Source organism: Leptopilina heterotoma, unplaced genomic scaffold (assembly GCF_015476425.1).
Source record: "Leptopilina heterotoma isolate Lh14 unplaced genomic scaffold, ASM1547642v1 Lhet_130, whole genome shotgun sequence".
NCBI lineage: Eukaryota > Metazoa > Arthropoda > Insecta > Hymenoptera > Figitidae > Leptopilina > Leptopilina heterotoma.
This window is the reverse complement of record NW_025110849.1, coordinates 1,520,368-1,543,043: the sequence shown is the minus strand read 5'-3', so window position 1 is coordinate 1,543,043 and position 22,676 is coordinate 1,520,368. Positions and strand designations below refer to the sequence as shown.

The following is a 22,676-nucleotide window of genomic DNA, read 5'->3' as shown; positions in this document are numbered from 1 at the left end:
ATATTCTTATAATATAAATCGAAATTATAATATAAATCGATCGCTTTCTTCATGTTTTATAACAAATACTTTTATAAGTTGTTTAATTTAAAAAAGGTTTGAATTTGAAATTTTTGAATGTTTTAATTCCTGTGGAAAATCCTGTTCCAAAAATAAGATTAAAAATAGGAATTGTGCAAATATTTTTCTTCTTTTACTAAAACAAAATAATAAATTTGTTAAAAAAATTGTGATTCATAAACAAAAAGAATGCAAAATAACTAAATTTTCTATTTCTTAATCACAGTTGTTTAATAATTTTCTAATTTTTTTTAGAAGTAAAGAACAAAAATAATTTCAATTTGACAAAACATAATATTTAACAAAATTTTAGTCTTTTAATGAAAAGAAGTAAAAAAAATCTGATGATTTCTATTTGTCATTTCAATTTTGAATTAATTATAAAATAAAAATAATTAAAACATAATAATCTTTTTCGACTTTTATTCCAAACATTACAACAAAATACCACAATTTTTAGTAAAAAATTGCAACTTATTTTGATTTTTATAATGCGAAAAATAACTATTAACAAATCTTTCAAAAATTGTATTAGAATAGTTGAAATTTTGTAAAATTTAATTGAAAATTATTTATTTCAAGTACTTTGTTACAATTTTTGAAAATCAACTTTTGAAGAATTTTAATTGCAAATTTTGAAAATAATTGAGTTATCAAAAATTTTAATGAAAAATCTTTAAAGGTAGGTATACATTTAAAAATGCGAAAATAAGCTTCTAATTTTTTTAAAATTCAATATGTTTAATATTTTCAATAATTACATATTTCCAAAAATAATAACATTTTAGAATTATTTTTAACATTTTGGAGAATACAATAATGTTCAAAATTTTTAATTAAAATTTATCAAAAAATTCATTAGTTTTTTAAATTATACAAAAATTCTTTTAAGTAAATACAATTATTTTCGAAAAATTACATTAATAAAATATTTTTAAAAACTAATTATTAGAATTGTTTTGTAATAATTTTATTTAAGATTCAATTATTTTCTTGGACTTATTAAAATTTTTGACTTTTGAGAAATCATGGTCCTATTTATAATTAAAATTCTTCAAAAATTTGATCATTTTTATTTATATTTTTCAAAAATCCAATTATTTTTAAAAGATTTTACCAAATTTTAATATTATATAATTTTTTTAAAATATTATATCTTAATAACTAAAGAAAAAACTATGGAGAGTTAGTAGAATTATTATAAATAATTGAGTTTTTCTATTAAAATAATTGAATTCTAGAAGAACTTTTGGAAAATTATTTAAATTAATTGATTCAGACATGAAGTTTTGTTGAAAATTGTAGAAAATAATTAAATTCAGGAAGGGTTATAATTGTAATTTTTAGAAATTATTAAAGTTCATAAATTTTACTCATTTTCCGTAAACATTAATATTTCCCTTTATAAAAAGAATTTTGTTAGGGAAAGTTATTTTAATGTCAGTAAATTGTCAGGGAAATTGATAAACTGAAACCATTTGTTAATTTTGAAAAGTTTATATTTGTAAATCGAAAAAACTTATTTCTTTTTATTAATTTTTGAATTAGAATGATATAGAGTTGTCTTATATTTTGAAAAAACACCTGTTAAAACTTTTAACCTCTTGTTTTTTAAACTTTAAAAGAAAAAGTCTTTCTTGATACATATAGTGATAATACTGCATGATCAAGGTACATATATATACAGAAATGTTAAATATTTCAGAGCAGCTTAATATGATTCAACGTTTTATTCCATCTAATAAAAATGAATCTTTCTGGAGAATCATCCATATAAATTGGGTTTATAAATAAATTTGTTGATTGTCAATTTCTTTTCTTGAAAATATTTTTATTTCTTTAAAAAATGCTGTTAATAATATAATAATATTTGAATTATTGAAATGTAAATTAATTATTTTTCTAGAGGTCTGCACTCTGTTGGATGAAGCACCTTAAAATAGAAATATAAATCAAGTTGGCATTTCCCCTTGAAATGGAAGAAAATAGAATTGAATTTTCCATCCGCAATGTTGTAAATTATTCAGTAATTACATTCTGCTTATATTTTAGCAGTAGTCACTGCTTTTTCCTAAGTAAACAGGGACGTTAACAGGTTTTCTTTCCTAGGCCTATATTTAGGTGCATAGGGGGCATTCGATTGTTGAAAGAGTGCAGTTGGTGCGTCTTCTCCCTGTTTGACGACGACGACGACGGTATATGGCGAGATATGGTGAAGTGAAGGGAAAAGAAGATAAGCGCAAAGATTGCAACTTTGCAAAAAAGAAAGATCAGTTTAATTAAAAACATTTATTTTATTTATTTTATTTAATACCTAACATGCATCATTTCTTTATTTTCTAAAATTCTATTTCATTTCCCAATAAATTATAGTTATTTTTTCATAAAAACAACTATACAATTTTCTCAATATGTATATCGAAACTATTTTACATTTGAAATAATACTGAACACATGATAGAATTATGTATAGAAACATAAAATTTACGCTTTCTTTCGTCATTATACTGTGGAAGCCAAATTAAATGCCCGAGCACATGTGAATCCAAGCACGATAATAATGATGCACTAAAACATAGTTTTGCAAAAAAAATTTCTTACATCATAATATTATATTATATGTATGTATGAAATATGGAGAAAATGTAGTTTTAGATTAAATAATTATTATTGTATTTGAATTACATATATGGGAAACATAATTCTCGGTTTGTCATCAACTTATTACTTCTTACGAGTTTGTTTATTACACACGATTTGTGAAAAAAATTGTTTCATCCACATATAACCAATTACTTGTCTATTATCAAATATAAATATTTATTCGAATCAGATCATTTTTAACCAATAATTTTATAGTATTAACAGAATTTATATTGAAGAGAATTTTTCTAAATCTGAATATCAAAATAACGGATTTTTTGTTCAATAAAATTTATATTAACCCAAATTTTTTATTAATAGAATTTCTATATTTAATTGCCATTATTTCTATTTAATTGTGTTTCTATTTAGTTCAATTCTGAAGTTTTAGAATTTTTAATTCTCGAAATCTCTAGTGGTTTTTAATTAAATTTTTTTTATTAAATTCGACCTTGTAAACCTGAAAACAGTGAACATTTGAACTATACATATAAGGTGAGAAATAATCATTCGTCCCATAAAATAAGAATTTTTCAAAATGTTAAGAGTTAAAAAAGTGCATGTTTGATTTTATCGATTTTATTCAATTTAAAAAATTTCCCTACTGACAACAAATTTTTTCCCTGACTTGTGGTAATCCTGGTCTAATTAATGAAAATTGTTTATTATATAAATATATATATATATATATATATATAATACTTTTCTTTCTCCCTTTTTAAATTTAGATTTTCACCGTTTTCAAGATTTATTTTTGTATGCAGACCCCCAAAGTTTTCTTCGTTACGTTATTTGAATTATATTTCTAATAGAATTATTTTTAAACTATGAAATGAAAAATATTTTCTGTATTGTGTAATATTAAATATATAGGTATGTAATAGGCCATTGAAACAAATTTAAAAGTCAATCTAATTCGTTATTTTTCTATTTAAAAAAATGTATATATGAACAATTTAATTGAGTAAAAACTTTATTTTCAACACAAAACCTTCAATTTTTTCAATTTCTAACAAAAATTTCTGTTTAAATAACTTAAATCTTGAACAACTATCATAAAATAAATAAATTATTTAATGAATAACTTTACTTGAATATTTTAAAATAATTCAATTTTAAAAGAGTTGCGTTTATAATTTTCATAAATAAGTGAACTTTAAACGGTTATTTAATTTGAAATTTTAGAAAATTTCAATTTTCAATGAATTTAATTAGAAATTTTAAAAAACTTAAATTTTTGAAAAATTCTAATAATTAGAATTAGAATAATTCAAAATCTTCTAAAATTAGTTAAATTAGTCAATATATATTTAATTAATTATTAAAAATAATGGATTTATAGAAGAATTTTAGTTAAAACACTAAAAAAATTGAAAATTGAAGAAGTTACAAATATGATTGCAAAAATTCTATTATATGTACTATTTCAAAAGTAATAAAATTCTTATCACAAAATTCAATTATGTTCAAAATTTACAAAAAAATCTCGACAAAATCCTAATTATTATCTTTATAAATAAAAAAATTCTTTTTCAAAATTCAATTATTTTCAAAAATTTTCCTCATTTTAATGATTTTCAATTTCTACTATTTTAATAAAATTACCCAATAGAATTTAATTATTTAAAAACAATTTTAATATAATTGTACGCAAACATTTAATTATTTTTATAAATAATACAAATTTCACAGGAATTCAATTATTAATAAATTTTTTATAAGTTTCTTCTTAATAATTCAATTATTATTTTCAGAAATAATAAAACTTATCGCAGAATTTCAATTATTTTTAATACAATAATTTTAATCAAATTCCTTGAAAAATGTAACTATTCTAAAAAAATTTATTTAAATTCGTCAAAAGAATTCAATTATTTAAAAATTTGTTAATAAAATTCTTTATAAGAATTAATTATTTAATAAATAATTTACTTTCGTATTTAAATAATAAATTGAATTCTCATCGTAGAATTTTCTAATAAAAGTTGATTTGAAAATAAATTTTAGTTTAAATTTTTGATAATATAATAGAATATGAAAATAATTTTTAAGAAGTTACAATACCAATATTCTTATAATATAAAATAATGATTTTAACACTCGATCCTCTTTAATTATTATAAAACATAAAAAAATCGATCACTCCGAGTCGAAGACTAGGAGTGATCGTTATCTTTATGTTTTATAACAATATTTTTAAAGTTGATTAATTTCAAAAAGGTTTGAATTTGAAATTTTTGAAAATCTTAATTTCTATGAAGAAATAATAATAATTAAATATTTTAAATATTTAAAAAAGAAATTATTGTCATCGAATAATTTTACAATAATTAAAGATATTTACGTAAATAAATTTAACAGAACATTTTTTTCAATAATTGTTTTTCTTTTATTTTCTAAAAATTCAAAAATTTTCAGTTTCATTTTCAATTAAATTTTCAAATTGACAAATATAATTTATAAACATTTTTTTTCTTTATTTTTAAAAAACTTTGAATTTTAATAAAAGAATTGAAATTAAGAAATATATATAGAATTGATGACAATTATTTCCTTATGAAAATTGAGAATTTTCTGCGCAAAAATACTAAGAAACGGAAATATCATAAATGTTTTTTTTCCCAAAAGAAAAATAAATGAGTTTGTAAACAATATTATGTTATTGAGAAATAAAAATCATGCATAAAATGGGTATATTTTCTAATTCTTAATAAAAATTTTTTAACAATTAACAATTTTCTAGTATTTTTTATAAATAAAAAGGAGAATAATTTGCATAATAATGTATAGATCAGTCAAACGAAATTTGTTTTCAAGGTCCCACTCTGATTTTTACATGACGAGTTCACACACTTTTGATTTGATTAATTTTACTTATCAATCATTTATCTATATTTATTAACAATATTTTCAAAAAAGTCAAAATTTTGAAACTCCGTAACTCCAAATATATTTTATCAAATTCAATAATAATTCATATTTCCACTTTTAGTAATAATAGTAACATTTTGGCAAAGTTTCGAGAAAATTCATTTTTCGACCTGGACAGGTTTTTGACCTCTATACAGGTTAGAAATGATGTACTTTTGGTGCGTGTGTTAGAAAAAGGTAATTTTAATAAAAACGATTTTATATCACAGTTTATAAATTGAAAATATTGATACCAATAATTTCAGTATAGTGAAATAAAGATTTAAAAGAAAAGCAGAAATAATATAAGTGAAGACCTCTTTCATTGAAATACTGAAATAGGACAGAATTATATTTTCTTTGCGTAGGTCTGTTTTTTATGGAGGTTCCCAGCTCGAGAGTTCCGGCACTGGCTGGTCTCTCTTCACGTTCGCGCAGGTTCTCCACAAAGATCTCTCAACTTCACAGCAACACTAGCAACAGTAGGCTCGGTGCAGGCAGCAAACGAGGGTTGCCGACAAAACGGGGAGAGGCGAGAGAAGAGCAGTTCGTACGGTCGCTCGCTCACTTGGGTTTATTATTAACATCCCTCTCTCTGTCTCAGGGTTTTCTTTTTTTACCTGCCCTACGATCGGTGTGAGTGAATCCGTCAGTGTCTCGGCCAGGGTTAAATGAAACTGGTTTTTCTCTGTTCTTCCTCATCTGCCTCATCTTTCGGAGCAGACCCTGGTCCTGCCCTTATCGAGCGATCCGAGTGCACGTGTTTCGGGGTTGTTGTCCGACGCCAGCTCGTCCCCTGTAATTTTCAATATCCATTATTACTATGATATGTTGCATTGGTTGCATTCGTCTTTTCACCGACTATTGGATCATACTTGATTTCTGCTCGCATCGCTGCAGAAACAACTGATTCGTGACTTCGTGTCGTGTTAATTCTCGACAAGGATGCTACGGAAACTGTGAAATTCCAGCGAGAGAGGAAATATCATATTTGCAACTCTATCGAGTGCTGAGAGGAAGTGTGGATCGGAAATACCCGCAGAAATGACAGGTAATAGGCTTTCAATTGAATCCTTTCAAGTGCATTTGCTCGTGTGTGCAAGGATGAACGAGTCGCGAGAAATGGAGTCAGATGTTTAAAGAACACTCTCAGCAATTAATGCTTAGGGAAAAATTACTTCTTCCTAAATTTCAATGTCAACTTTTTCATTATTCATGTAGATAATTTAATTTTGGGGAAAAAATGATTAAAATTAATATACGGTACTAATTGCTCTTCATCATTATTGAATTCACATTGTTACGTGATCGAAAGATTATCTCAATTATTTGAATCTGGGTCTCTTTCGTGCAACACATAAATGTTATGGTGAAAGTGCCCATTTTCAACAATTGTGCTAATGATTGATAATCTTGTATCTAGATCATGGTCATGTATTCTTTTATTAAACTTTGGACGCCCAAAGGAGAAATGTTGGATTAATTTCAACTTTAGGATTTAGAGGACGTTCGTGAATCCAAGTTTACTTCAATTCCTTCACGCTTGCTGTCATTTTATTTTCAAACTATAAAACTTATGATAAATTTATAACAACTATTGAAATAACAAATTAACAATATTGCTGAAAATGGAATAATCGATTTGTTTTCTTTTCAACAGTTTTAAGTTTGAAATGAAAGGGTTTATGCCACCATTTCTAGATGCAAGCGTTTATCGACTAACTGTTTAATGATTGCTGTTTATTCCTTTTGTTGATGAGTAAAATTTATCAGTAGTTGACCGTTCAAGCACATAAAACCGGCTTTAACGGATATCATAAACTACAAACAAGTCCCCCGACACTAAAATTAAAATATTTTTGTAAAAAAAATCTCATACTTGCTTCTATCTCATTGCAAATGTGATTCGACTGTTTTTATGGACTTTTTATTAAGGGAATTAATTATTACTTTTACATGATTATTAATTCATACAATTAAATGTATGATTTATTTCAAAGAGTAAATAATTTACACTCGAAAAAATAAGACTTACATTCAATAATAAATGTTGATTTTTAGAAAATGGGAAACTTTGCTGTGACTGCTTCTTTTTCTCTAACTTGAATAAAAAGTATATATTTAAATTGTTAATATTTGAGAAATATTTATTTTTTACAAAGCTCTTTGTTTCCAGAGTTAAGCATAAAGAATTCTCACATATTTTCCGTTGAAATATAAAACTACGTTTTGAATCTGTGTGATTACTGATTAATAATTAAATTTTAGTTGATAAAATTTGATGTGTAATTTTTTTTTACTTTCACAAGGGCCAAAGAAAGGATGAAGAATTTATTAATCTTATTTTATAAATATATTGTAGTAATTCTAATGAATTTAAATTTTCACTATTGTTTAGAAATACTCGACAGTAATTGTGAAAAACTATTGAAACCTGTATAATGGTCTCAAATCAAGTCAGGAGTAAGAAGCAATAATTATTTCCGCTTTAGGATACATTCTCTTTAGGGATAACATAATATAGAAAAGAGATTGTCGAGTTATTCGTAATTGACATTTTTCAAAGAATTAATTATGACTGTTCATTTTCTATTTGAAGGATTTTGTCTTCTTTATTTTATTATTATTTGAAATTTTACTGAGAATAATGTTTAGGTGCACGGAGAAAAATATAAAGTAACTTTTACTATACTTTCATAGTAAAACCTAAATTGTCAGAAACTGCTGCGCATTTTTGGTAACGTTTACTACTTTCGGAGTAAATTTTGCTACATTCGAAGTGAATTTTACTACTTTACAAATATGTTCTTTGAACGTAGTGAAATTTACTTCCAACGTTGAACGTACAACCAAGATTTTTAGCAAAATGAAATCTATGGCAATATGTTTAGGTGAAGCGCCCAAAACAATCATTATTCGCAGAGATTCAATTATTTTCTAACGGTGAATCACTGACTTCTTCGAATATCATTATCATGCCTCATTCATAATATTTTATCCGTTTTGCTAGAATTTACAAGAGAATTTTATTGTTTTCATTTAGACTTTTATTGTCTTTGAATTTTATTATCCAATTGATTTCATTTTCTTGGAATTTTATCTGAATTTTATAAGCAATGAATTTGTGTATTTTACTGTCCGTGGATTTAGTTTGTCATAAATTATGCGAATTTTACTGTTCAGGAAAATGACGGAAGAAAATAACAAGTTCAGAGTTCCCACACAACCTGGAAATCTCAGGGAATTTTGATCGGAATCCTGGCAAATTATTGTTTTCTAAAGTTATTTCGAGCTTATTCTTGAAATCTAATTTTTCTTAAATATTTCAAGATTAATTCAATTTTAAAAGAGTTGCGTTTCTATTATTTACAAATTTGTATTAAATTTCTGCGCCATAATTCAATTATTTTCATAAATAATCAAATTTTTTACAGAGTCAATTAATTTTATAAATAATAAAAAAACTTTATAGGTTTTCAATTATGTTCATAAATAAATAAAACTCATCGCAAAATTTCAATTATTTTTAATACAAATTTTAATGCGGAATTTCTCAAAAAATTTCATTATTATTCTTAAAAATTTTATTAAAATTCATCAAAGAAATTCAATTATATTAAAAAGCCTTTCTATAATTTATTTATAAGAATTTAAGTATTATTGATAATAAATTTTTATTTAAATTTCTTGAAAAAATCCAATTATTTTCAAAAGTAATAAAATTCTTGGCAGAAATTCAATTATGGTCAAAAGTTTTATAAAATTCTCATCAAAATTCCAATTATCTTTATAAATACCTAATAAATTTTTTTTTCAAATTTCAATTATTTTCAAAAATTTTCCTCATTTCAATTCTTTTTAATATCTATTATTTGAATAAAATTTTCCAAAAGAATTCAATTATTTAAACAAAAAATTTAATAAAAATTTCACTGGAATTCAATTACTTACCAATTTTTTATAAATTTCTTCACACGTATTCAATTATTTAAAATTTTTTAATGAAGTTTCTCGAAAGAATTCAAATACAATATAGAGAATTAAAAAAATAGTTCTGAGAAATTTAATTATTTCGAAAAATTTAAATAAAATTCTTTTAAAAATTCAATTTTAAAAAAATTTTGATAAAATGCTTTATAAATTAAAAAAATTATAATAAAATTGATCATAGAATACAATTATTTTCGTAAAAAATAAAATTATTCGAAGTAATTCAGTTATTTAAGAAATTTTAATAAAGTTCTTCCTAAGAATTCAAATCTTTGCAAAAATAAAATTTTTCACAGGAATTTAATTACATAAAAAAAATTTAATACTATTTTTCATCAGATTTTAATTATTTTCAATTTTTCAATGAAATTTCTCTACGGAATTTAATTATTTTCAAAAAGTCTTCTCAATTCAATCAAATTTTTACAGAGATTCAATGAAGTATTTTTAATAAAATTTTAATCTAATTTCTCGAAAAATGAAATTATTCTTAAAAATGTTATTAAAATTCGTCAAAAGAACTGTAGGTAATTACCTACTTAGAAATTTGTAAAATAATAAAATTTATTAAAGAATTTCATTAAAAACTTTTTAACAAATCGAATTTTCAAAGTATTTTAATTTAATAATTGATAAATAATTGAATTTTATAAAGAGTCACATTCTAATGTATTCATGTTTCTTATTAGTGCGAAGATTAATTATTAAATTTTTATTAGTTATTTTTAAAAAAGATACACACTTAAATTTGTTTATTAAAATATTGAATTTTCGCAAAGTTTTTTTTTGAAAATTCTGAAAAATATAAGATTTTTTAAATTTTTCAATTCTGTTGTTTCAAGATAATTGAATTTTTATAAACAAATAATTAAAAAATTTTGAAATAATTAAAATTTCTTTACATTCTATTAAAAATAATTAACTTTTTTTAAAGAATTTTATATTTAAATTTTTCGAAAATAATCAAGGGAAGTTGGTCACCGTAATTATAATTTTATTTTCAAAAATTTCTTCGCAATATATTCAATTATTTTCATAAATAGTAAAATTCAATGCAGAATTTCAATTATTTTTAATACAATTTTAATCAAATTCCTCGAAAAATGTAATTATTCTTAAAAATTTTATTAAAAAAACAAAAACATTATTTAAAAAAACATTTAAAGAAACTTGTCAAAAGAATTTAATTATTCATAAAAACAAAATATACTTTTAAAGAATTTTAATTTCAAAAAAAAATTTTAATATATTTCGAATAAATTCAATTATTTTCAAAAATCTTAATAAATCCTTCGAAACAATTCAACTATTTTTATAAATATAAAATACTAAATAAATTTTCCAAAATTTACAATAAAAAAGAGTTTCAATAATTGAAATTTTGTAAAATTAAATTGAAAATAATTTATTTTTTTCAAAGTATTTGATAAAAATTTTTGAAAATAAACTTTAAAAGAATTTTAATTGTAAATTTTGAAAATAATTGATTTCTCAAAAATTTTAATGAAAAATCTTCAAGTGTAAAAATTTAAAAATGGTATATAATGAAAATTAGCTTCATAAAAATTAGATTAAAATATTTTTGAAAAAAGTAATTCTTAGAATTTTTTGCATTCTAATTTTTTAAAATTCAATTATTTTTAATATTTTCAAATACAAATTTCCAAAAATTCAAATACATACAAAAAATAATAACATTAAAATTTTTTACAATTATTTTTAACTTTTTTAAATTTATTAAAATTTTGAAAAAATCGCGTTTATATTAATAATTATAAAATTCTTTAAAAATTCAATTATTTTTTGAATAGAATTTACCAAATTGCAATTGTTTAGAAATTTTTCAATTCTATATATAATTGAAAAACTATTATCTTTCATAAATTATTTTAAAAATATTTTTGAAAAATTAATTTTAAGAATTTCTTTATTATAATTTTTTGAAAATTAATTAATAACTTAAAAAACATGGACGGTTAGAATCATTATAAAGAACTGAATTTTTGTATTTAAATAATAAATCTGTTTATATTGTGGCCTTAAGGTAACAATATAAACAGATTTATTTGACAAAAATGAAGGTCCTGAAAACATTCTAAGTTGTATTTAAATAATTGAATTCTCTAAGAACTTTCGGAAAATTATTGAAAAATAATTGATTTCGAGAAGAAGTTTGATTAAAAATTGTAGATAATAATTGAATTTTAAGAGAGTTAAAGTTGTAATTTTTAGAACTTACTAAATTTCAGAAGGTTTTAAATAGAAATTTTTTATATTTTATTCCCGTATAAAAACAAACAAGAAGTATTTAAATATTTATTTAACGAAATTATTCAAGTTTTAAATAATTAAATTTAGAAATTAGTGAATGATCAGAAGAGAGTAAAAAATAAAATTTTGGTGATGACACTGAATTAAATAAACGACTTTTTCGACTTTTTTTCTATTTTAAGGAGAGACCCCCACCTTTATTTTGACCCCTTTAAATTATAAAATTATTAAACGAGGTAATATTTTTTTTCTTGCGTCATTTTTAACCTGAAAACATATAAGATGGTCAAAAATATTTAATTTTAATTTTTGAAGAGGTTAGAATTTTTTCTTTTGACCTATTGCATATTATTGCAAATCCATGCGAGAAGTTGTTTAGAATGGTAAAATATGCATGGAATAAAAATTTCGTTGAAAAATATTAAAAACTGTAAGAGAAGATCAATTTTTAATATTCAACTCTTTCACTTTTGCCAAAATTTCGAAAAGCCTTCAATCTTTAATTTTTTTCAAAATGGTATACTTTATATATACCGAAATAAATGCAAAAAGCCATGATTTTTATAGTTTTTACCATGAAAATGAGCTAATCGTCAATTTTAACTGTTTTTTTCGACTCAGAGCATCAAATTGGAAAAAAGGACTTCCGAAATTTCGGCAAAATTTAAAGATTTGAATATTAAAAATCGATCTTCTCTTACAGTTTTTAATATTTTTTAACGAAAATTTTTTTCCATGCATATTTTACCATTCTAAACAACTTCTCGCATGGATTGGCGATAATATGCAATAGGTCAAAAGAAAAAAATTCTAACCTCTTCAAAAATTGAAATGAAATATTTTTGACCATCTTATATGTTTTCAGGTTAAAAATGATTAATAATTTTATTTTAAAGGGGTCAAAATAAACGTGGGGTCTCCCCTTAAATCGACTTCTTTGCACCTTAAAGTCTATCCGAGGCCTGGATCATGAAACATGAAAAATTCTAGTCCCTTTTTTAACCTGAAATTACTGAAAATAGAAAAATGTTTTTTCAGAAGCCGAATGCTGCTGCCGATATTCTTGTATCAGTAGGTCATAGACACAAGGCAAGAGGTGAACGAGATTAAAAGCCTGGAGCGATGTCTCGAGACGAGGTGCTCGCGACCATGGGTGTGGAAATCGTTCAAGTTGCGGCGACCCGCTTGAGCAATAGTTTCGCCTACATGGACGACGTGTCCAAGAGCCTCTCCCGCGGGTCCCGCCGACTGAAGTCAAGTTTGCTGGAGGAACGAGCGACCGACGAGTCGGACCCCACGAGCAACACGAGCTCCGTCGCTTCGGACGACTATCACGGGGCGTCCTCCATCCCCTGCTCCCTGGAAGGCTCGGTGCAGACGCCCGATAGGAAACGCGTGAGTCTCGGCAGCCATCGCCAGAGACTGAAGAGCAGCTGCACCATCAGCGGCGACAACGGCAGCATCGGATACGGGTCGTCGGCGCCGCTCGAGTCGGAGAATTCCTACTCGTCTCACCCTGGATATCCGCTGACGCTGACTACCGACAAGGGGAGCAGTCGGAAGTCGAGCTCCTCGTCGAGCAACTCGCCCAAGGAAGAGGACACGAGGACTGCTTCCTCGGCCACTTCGCCTCCGACTTCACAACGATTCCTGTCGCCGTCTTCCTCCATTCCACCCTCGACGACGTCCGTTAGTTCTTCCTCCAGGACGCCTGCTAATTCCAGGTGAGAAATTATTTCTTCCAAACTGGAGAGCATGGAAATGTCAGGGGATTTTATAAACCTTGAAAAAATCTGAAAAAGTCGGAATTATTTTTAATACAATTTTAATCTAATTTCTCGAAAAGTGAAATTATTCTTAAAAATTTTATTGAAATTCTTCGAAAGAATTTTAATTACCTATTTAAAAATTTGTTGATAAAATTCTTTAAATGAGAGTTCAATTTTAAAAAACATTTAATTCTTCAATAAATTATTTTTTTTTGTATATAATAATTGAATTGTCGTAGAATTTTCTAATAATAATTGATTCAAATATGAATTTCAGTTAAAACTTTAGATAATAACTAGCAACGATTCGCGAGCGGCTAACTTCTTACTGACTTTTTTTAAATAAAATTAGCAATTATAAAAATAATAGAATTTGAAAACTTTCTAATTTAAATTTTTGTTGAAAACACTAAAAAAATTCAATTTTGGAGAAATTACAAATAATTGCAAAAATTCAACTTTTTAAAAAAAAAATAATAAAATTCTTCTTATAAAATTCAACTATGTACAAAATTTGAAAAAAATTTTGTAAAAATCCCAATTATCTTTATAAGTAACAAAATTCTTCTCCAAAGTTTAATTATTATTTTCCTAAATGTCAAAAAAATTCTTGTCCTATTATCAATTATTTTCAAAAATAAAATGCATTTTTCTAATTTCAATGATTTTCAATATCTACTATATATTAATAAAATGTCCCAAAAAAATTCAATTATTTAAAAAAATGTTAATAGAATTGTATGCAAACATTTAATTATTTTCATAAATAATAAAAACACAGGAATTCAATTATTATTTTTATAAATAATAAATTTTTTTTTAAGGAATTCAATTATTTTCATAAAAAATAAACAAAATAATAATTTTGTTAAAAAAATTGTGATTCATAAACAAAAATAATGCAAAATAAATTGCATTATTATTAACTTTTTTATAATTTTTCTTTTCAAATATTTTCAATTTTAATATTAATATATTTGAAAATCATCGAATTGTTGCAAAGAATTTTATCAAAAAATTTGATGGTAATAGAATTTATTTAAAGAACTTTATTATTTAGGAAAATAACTGAATTCTCACAAAGAATTTTAATAAAATTTTTTTAAAATCCTAATTAAATTCTTTTGAAGAATTTCTTTGAATTTTTTTTTTTTAAACTAATGGAGTTTCTTTAATAATTTTAATTGCAAATTTTGAAAGCATTTGAATTTTATGAAGAAGAATTTTATTAAAAGTGAATTGAAAATAATTGAATTCTTGCGGAGAATTTTACTAATATTTATAAAAATTGTTTCGAAGAACTTATTAAAATTTTTGGACGTAATTGAAATTTATGGAAATATTTTAAAATATTTGAATTCATTCGAGGAATTAAATTAAAATTGTTTTAAAAATCATTGGATTTTTGTAACGATTTTACTATTGAAAAAATGATTGAATATTGTTTAGAAAGTTTTTACTATTTATAAAAAATAATTAAATTGTTATGAAGAATTTTATAGAAATATTTTAAAATAATGAAATTTTTTCGAGAAATTCAATTAAAGTTGTTTCGAAAATTCGAATTTCTTTAAAGAATTTTATTAAAATTATGTATATTTAAAATCATTGAATTGAAGGGCTACATAAAAATAATAAGGGGACGAACGCGTGGTATCAGTCAGGTAGCAGCGAGCGGCTCAAGGCTTGTCACTGCTACCCGACTGGTAGTATCCCTTCCAAGCCTCGCGTTCGTCCCCTTATTTTATGTAGCCCTTCAATTGAGCTCCCGCGGGCAATAACTCGATCTGCGCTCGGACGCACTCTCTAATACCAGTCGGGTGGCAGTGAGTGGCGCAGAGGCGCTCACTGCTCCCCGACTGGTACAAGCGCTTGCGTCCGAGCGCAGATCGAGTTATTGCCCGCGGGAGCTCAATTGTAAACAAATGTATTTAAAAATTCTCAAAGAATTTTTTCAGAAATTATAAAAAATAATGGATTTAAAGAAGAATTTAAGTTAAAAATGACAAAAAATAAGAATTTAATTGGAATAATGAAAATAATTTTTAAGAAGTTTCAGAAACAATATTCTTATACAATAATTATAAGATAATGATTTTATTATACTAGATCAGCTTTAATTGTTTATAAATCATGAAGAAATGGATCACTTCGAGTCTTCCATTTCTTCATGTTTTCTAATAATATTCTTAAAAGTTGTTGAATTTCAAAAGGTTTGAATTTGAATGTTTTGAAAATTTTGATTCCTTTGAAAAAATTAATAATTATTAAATATTTATATTTAAAAAAGAAGTTATTGATGTTTTCGAATAATTTTACTTTTAGAGAAATTTACAAATAAAAGTATTGGTTCATTTTTTTTTTTTTTGAGTATCTAATTATTTTTAGTGTGAATTAGAATATTTTTTAGAGTCAGGGAAAAAGTAAAAATTTTGTCTGGAAATCAGGGAAAAAGAAAAATTAAATTTTTGTGGTAACCCTGATTGAGTAATAAATAAATATTATAATAATGCAGAATTTTGATATTATATCAAAGTTCCGTATTTATAAAAATTTATTAGTTATTTAATTTGGTAAAAAATAAATATGGTTTTCAAAAACCTGAAAAAATTGCGTTTTTTAATCTGGAAAACCTGGAAAAGTCGGGGAATTTAAAATGAACAAAATCGTGGCAAAACCGTGAAACGATAATAATAATAATAATAATAATAATAATAATAATTTTGCTATTTCAGAGGAACCACTGGCAAGAGTCAGAGTTCGCTGACCAGGTCCCGTGGCGTGGTTCCAGGGACTGTTGCGCCCTCGACGTCCTCTTGGAACAGTTCGTCGGTGGAGCAAGAGTCGAACTACGTGATCGATGTTGAGAAGGGAAATGCGTACCACAAAGGACAATTCCTCGGAAAGGTGAGCAAATAAATAGAACATCAGGCACTTAACATTTATGCGACATAATATTACACGTGGACAATAAACTTCCATCTCACTGCTGAGCAAAAGGGTAAATGTGTAAATAAATTTACACCTCAACTTGAAAAAGTTAAAAAAAGAAATTATCTCTTTGAAATTCTAACAAACGCTTCATTGCCACCATTGCCACCGGTCGCTGCTAGAGGGAAAGATTAATAGATTACCGAGTTGAATGATAATGCCTTATTGCCTTCATGAAGATTCCACGAGAAAATGTGAGCAGTCTTCATTCTGGGAATTTATTATTATTATTTACTTTAAATTGCACACGAAACTTTGAGAAAATCCTGTGGGAATACAATATACAATAGAATCTCTCCATTTTCTCTTGCTCATAGAATTTAATGTCAATAATTTAAACAAATCATTTTTTAATTATCACAGGCCTCGGATATTATGACTTTTTCGACTTTTTTCGACTTATTTTCAAAATTGGCAAACTTTTTTACTTTTCTTACAAATATTATGCAACAAATTACCACATTTTTAGTATAAATTGCAAATTATTTTTGTATAATTTATCTAGTGGGAAAAATAGACAAATTTTTTAAAAATTATTTTTGTATAATTTTTCTAATGAAATTTTCAAAATATACAATTCAAAAGATTTTTAAAAATAAATTTTTTTTTAATTTAATTGAAAATAATTTATTTTTTCCAAGTATTATTATTATTGAAATTTTTGAAAATCAACTTTTGCAGAAATTTAATTTCAAATTTTGTGAAAATAATTGAATTCTCAAAAAAATTTAATGAAAAATTTGAAAAAGATAATGAAGATGAAAATTAATAAAAACTAGCTTCTAAAAAATATTAAATTTTTTTTTGAAGACAGTAATTCTTTGAATTTTGTTTATTATAAATTTTTAAAATTCAATTTTTTTCAATATTTTCAAAAATATAATTCCGAATATTCAAATACATAGACGTACAAAAAATAATACAAACATTAAAATTTTTCAGAATTATTTTTAACATTTTGGAGAAAACAATCATCATGTATAAATTTTTTTTTAAATTCTTCAAAAAATTACACTTAGTTTTACAAAAACTCTTTTGAGAAATTCAATATTATTTTCATGATCTTAAAGTTTTGAACGTTCAAATGAACGAAATTTATTTATTTCTTCTTCAAATTAAACTTTTAATACAACATTTTGTGTCACTATTAAACAAATTAATTATAAAGTTTCTAAATGTAAAATTTAAGTTTTTAACATTAATTGTAATCAATAAACTATGAAAATATTTTTAACAAAAAATATTTCGTTCATTTGAACGTTCAAAACTTTTTGTTTTTTAAAATTTACTTGTCTTTGAACAAAGTAAATTAATTTTCTTTTAAATTTACTTCTTTAGATTCTTCTTAAAATTTCGGAAAAATCATATTTATATTTATAATTAAAATTCTTGAAAAATTTGATTGTTTATTTAATATTTTTCAAAAATTCAATTATTTGAAAAGATTTTGTCAAATTTCAATTATATTTAAATGATTTTACTAAAATTCAATTGTTTTAAAGTGATTTTATCAAATTTCAATTACTTTTAAAAGATTTTACCAAAATTCAATTGTTTGGAAACTTTTGAAATTTTTTATCTTTAAAAAATTATTTACAAATATATTTTTAAAAGATTAATTTTAAGAGTTTCTTTATTATAATTTTTTAAAAATATTATAAATAATAATAACTTTGAAAAGAAACATGAACAATAATGACAGTTACAAGATAAAATTTTTGTTGCAACACTGAATTAAATAAACGACTTTTTCGACTTTTTTTGTATTTTTAATCGACTAAAGCCACTTTTTTGTGTCTTAAAGTCGATATATCCGAGGCCTGTTATCATAACTTATTTTCAAGTAGATTTCCAATTGTTATTAATCTCGAATTCTCGATATTTCGAGTCTATAATAATATTCTGAATAGATTGGATATTGCAATGTTTACAAACAACTTGTATTTTATGTTTACCTGTAAATAATATTACGCTTAGGAACGGAAGGGCCACTTCCTCTCCCTTCGTTCCCACCTTTCGTCTTTTTTCTTTTTCCTTTTTTCTCTCTTCACCAGCCACACAACCTAACTCGTTTCATTTTCATCTCTCCCTTCGGGTATATTCAGTGCGTTCGTTCCCATCGTTTGAGCGCAACTTCTAGCATTCATCATCTTGGATTCCTCCTAAAAAAAACTGACTTAGAACCTAAATTGGACGCTTTCAATTTTAAATTCATAAAAGTAAATCATGAGAAGTGAATTTTCTTTACTCCAATCTAAATTAGATTCTATTTATGGGTCATTCTCTCAGAAAAGATTCAACACTTTGTTCAAAAATAATTAAATTAACTCAAATTATTAAAAATTCTGCATATCACACATAGGAGTCAACAATCTTCAATTAGATTACATGAGAAACAATAAAAAACCGGGTTACCACAGGTCTGGGAAATGTCGGGAAATTTCATCCAAACTATACTGAAAAAATAACAAATTTTTAGAATTTACTACAAAAATTTTCATTTTTAGTAATTAAAAAACATTTTTAAAAAACTTAAAAACCTTGAATTCTTCTTGAATTTTTTTTACCTTAGAAATTTTACAATCAGAGCAGGGCTCGGATTGTGCGTCTTTTTCGACTTTTTTGTGAATAAATGCGACTAATCATCTCATTATTTTCATAAATAATAAAAATCATTGCACAATTTTAATTATTTTTAATATTTAATATAATTTTAATTTCAATTCTGCTGAAATTCGTTGAATTTTTTAATATGTAGGGGAATGTAGTCAAGGTTGGCCTACTGTCTAGGTAGGCCACTCGCGTTTTTTTGTCAAGTTCACTAGCGCCACCTACGCGCATTTTTGTCGAAGCTTGTCTTAGTGAAACCTAACTTTTTGTTCAATTACATTTTCGGAAAATCGAAAATTGTGTTTTCTGTGACGTCGGTACAAAAAAAGCTCAAAAAAAGTTTTGTGCATAATGTGAAAAACCATTAATAAAAGATAAAAAACAAATTGAATCGTGAAAGCAAGTATGCAGAAAATTTGTGGGACTCATGGTTGAAAGGAAAACAAAGTAAAAAATCGAATCCCGAAACGTATTTCTTTATGGTTACAACAATTCGGTAATGTTACTTACTGTCAAGGTCGGCCACTATGTGTTTAAAATGCGCAAAGATGAGGACGAGCTACTTCATTTGCAAAAACTGCAATTCTGTATAACTCATAATATAATTGATCATCTTATTAATATTTTTATTTAATTTTATTAATATTTTAGTGCAAAACTTTTTTTTATTTATATTTATTTTTTTATATTGTTTATTGTTATTATTTTGTTATTTCATTAAGTTACAAACTGTAAACAATAAAGAATCAATTTTCCGTAACTCCAAACATGTTATTTTATTTTTTAAAGATTAATGCCCTTTGAATTTTAAACATGGCCGACCTTGACTGTAATGGCCAACCTGGACTACAAATTTTTTTTTTTTTAAATCTTTATAACTTTTTCATTTTTAAACCTGTCAATTTACTTTGTACAGAAAAAATGTTCCTATTAAACAGGACTTTCCAACCATATACTTCAATTGTCCAAATTCATTTTTAAAAAAAAGTTATAAACAAAAGTCAAAAAGGTGGCCGACCTAGACTATGTTCCCCTATATATGTATTAAATATTATTTTCAGAATTTTAAAGCAATTCTTAGAAAGAAATCAATTATCTTAATAAATATCAAAATTCTTCTCAGAAATTCAATTATTTAAATAAATTTTAATAAACTTCTATTTTCTCTAAACTTCTTTAATAGACTTCCTCGCAAGAATTCAATTATTTTTACAAGTAGTAAAATTACTCAAAACAATTCAATTATTTTCATAAATAATAAATCGATTATTCGGAAATTCTTCAATTAAATCTATTATAAGAAAATGAAAACTTTCAATAATTTCAAGAAAAAAATCAATTCTACAAAATTGTTAGTTAAAAGTACGATAAATTTAGATTTTCAAAGATTATGATTTCAAACCTTTTCAAAATTAAATTATTTCTAAAAATGTACGTAATGCTTTTAATATTCATTTATAATCTAAAATTTTAACTAAAATTCATTATGAAATCAATTTTTATTAAAAAATTTAAATTTTACTAGAATTCAATTGCTTAAATACAAAAATAAATAATTTATTGAATAATTGAATTCTTTTGATGAATTTTAATAAAATTTTTAAGAATAATTACATTTTTCGAGGAAATTGATTAAAATTCTGTAAACAATAATTAAAATCCTGCGATGAGTTTTATTATTTATGAAAATAATTGAATTATTGCGAAGAAATTTATAAAAAATTAGTAAATAATTGAATTCCTGTGAAATTTTCTATATTTATGAAAATAATTAAACGCTTGCGTACAATTTTATTAAAATTTTTGCAAATAATTGAATTTCAGAGAAGAATATTTTATTATGTGTAGAGATAATTGAAATTTTGAACAGACTTTTTAAAAAATTTTTTAAAGTAATTGAATTTTGCAGAAGAATTTTGATATTTATAAAAATAATTGAAATTTTGATAAGAATTTTAAAAAAATTTTTGAAAATAATTGTATTTCTGCGAAGAATTGTCTAACTTTTGAAGATAATTGAATTTTTTAAATTTCCAGGATGATTTTTATTATTTATGAAGATAATTAAAATTTTGACGAGCAATTTAAAACAATTTTTGAAAATAATTGAATTTCTGTGAAGAATTTTATTATGCGTTTGAAAATAATTGAATTTCTAGGATGAATTTTATTATTTATAAAGATAATTGAAATTTTGACAAGAATTTTATTAAAATTTTTTTAAATAATTGAATTTTGGAGAAGAATTTTATTAACTTTTGAAAATAATTAAATTTTCTATGATGGATTTTATTATTTATGAAGATAATTAAAATTTTGATGAGAAATTTAAATAATTTTTGAGAATAATAATTGAATTTCTGCGAAGAATTTTCTTACTTTTGAAGATAATTTAATTTTGCTAAGAATTTTATTAAAATAATAAATTGTATTCCGGATTGTTTCATATTAACCTATGTGTTGTCGAGAAATGTAGTTTTTTTTTACAATTTTTACAATTTCGTGTTTCTTTTTTGTCGTTTTTTCTAAAATTTCATGCGACTTTTTTCCGATTTTTTCGAAAATTTTAAAATTATTCATCAAAAAATTAATTAGTTTTTTTTAAATTATACAAAAATTCTTTTAAGAAATTCAATTATTTTCAAAAAATTACATTAAAATATTTTTAAAAACTAATTCTTAGAATTGTTTTATCATAATTTTTTAAGATTCAGTTATCTTTGAACAAAGTAAATAAAAATTTATAGAAATTTACTTTTCTAAATTTATTAAAATTTCGTAGAAATCATGTTAATATTTATAATTAAAATTCTCCAAGAATTTGATTATTTTTATTGATATTTTTCACAAATTCAATTATGTTCACGTAGGGTTATAATTGTAATTTTTAGAAATTATTGAAATTTATAAATTTTACTCATTTTCCGTAAACTTTCATATTTTCCTGTAAAAAATTTTTTCAGGGAAGAAAATTTAATGTCAGTAAATTGTCAGGGAAATTGATAAACTGAAACTTGTGACTACCCTGCTTTTGCAATTATTAAAAATAATTAAATTGTCAGAAGGTTTTAATTTATTACTGTGAAGAAATTAATAACAATTAAATGTTTATTTAAAACATTATTTTAGTATTAAATAATTTTATTTAAAATTCTGAAAAAAATTCGAATTTTTGAAGAATTTTGATTTAATAATTGATTTTGAAAATTCTTTTTTTTATAATTTAACTCTTTTTGGATTTTTTTTAATAATATAGATTAAGGAGGGGCTTAGAATTATCTCTGTAAATTTTAATATTTTTTTAACAAAAAAAAGATAAAATGAAAAATGTAGGTATAGAAAATTTGAGGACGAGTATAATTATCATACTAAATGAAACAAAGTGCGACGTAAATTATATATGAAAATGCTTGATCAACAAAAACTGAGAGA

The 22,676-nt window shown here is 23.7% G+C and overlaps 1 protein-coding gene across 1 annotated transcript in view; it reads left to right on the top strand.

Annotated features, from left to right (window-relative positions):
• The first annotated feature begins 6,079 nt into the window (after positions 1-6,079).
• The window catches only part of LOC122512986 (serine/threonine-protein kinase polo-like), a 43,955-nt gene continuing 27,358 nt past the window's right edge, over positions 6,080-22,676 (top strand). Inside the window, exons 1-3 of the mRNA XM_043629195.1 lie at positions 6,080-6,664; positions 12,913-13,598; positions 16,379-16,550. Of these exons, the coding sequence (XP_043485130.1) occupies positions 12,997-13,598; positions 16,379-16,550 (774 nt within the window). The 5' untranslated portion in view covers positions 6,080-6,664; positions 12,913-12,996. The remainder of the gene's footprint in view (positions 6,665-12,912; positions 13,599-16,378; positions 16,551-22,676) is intronic.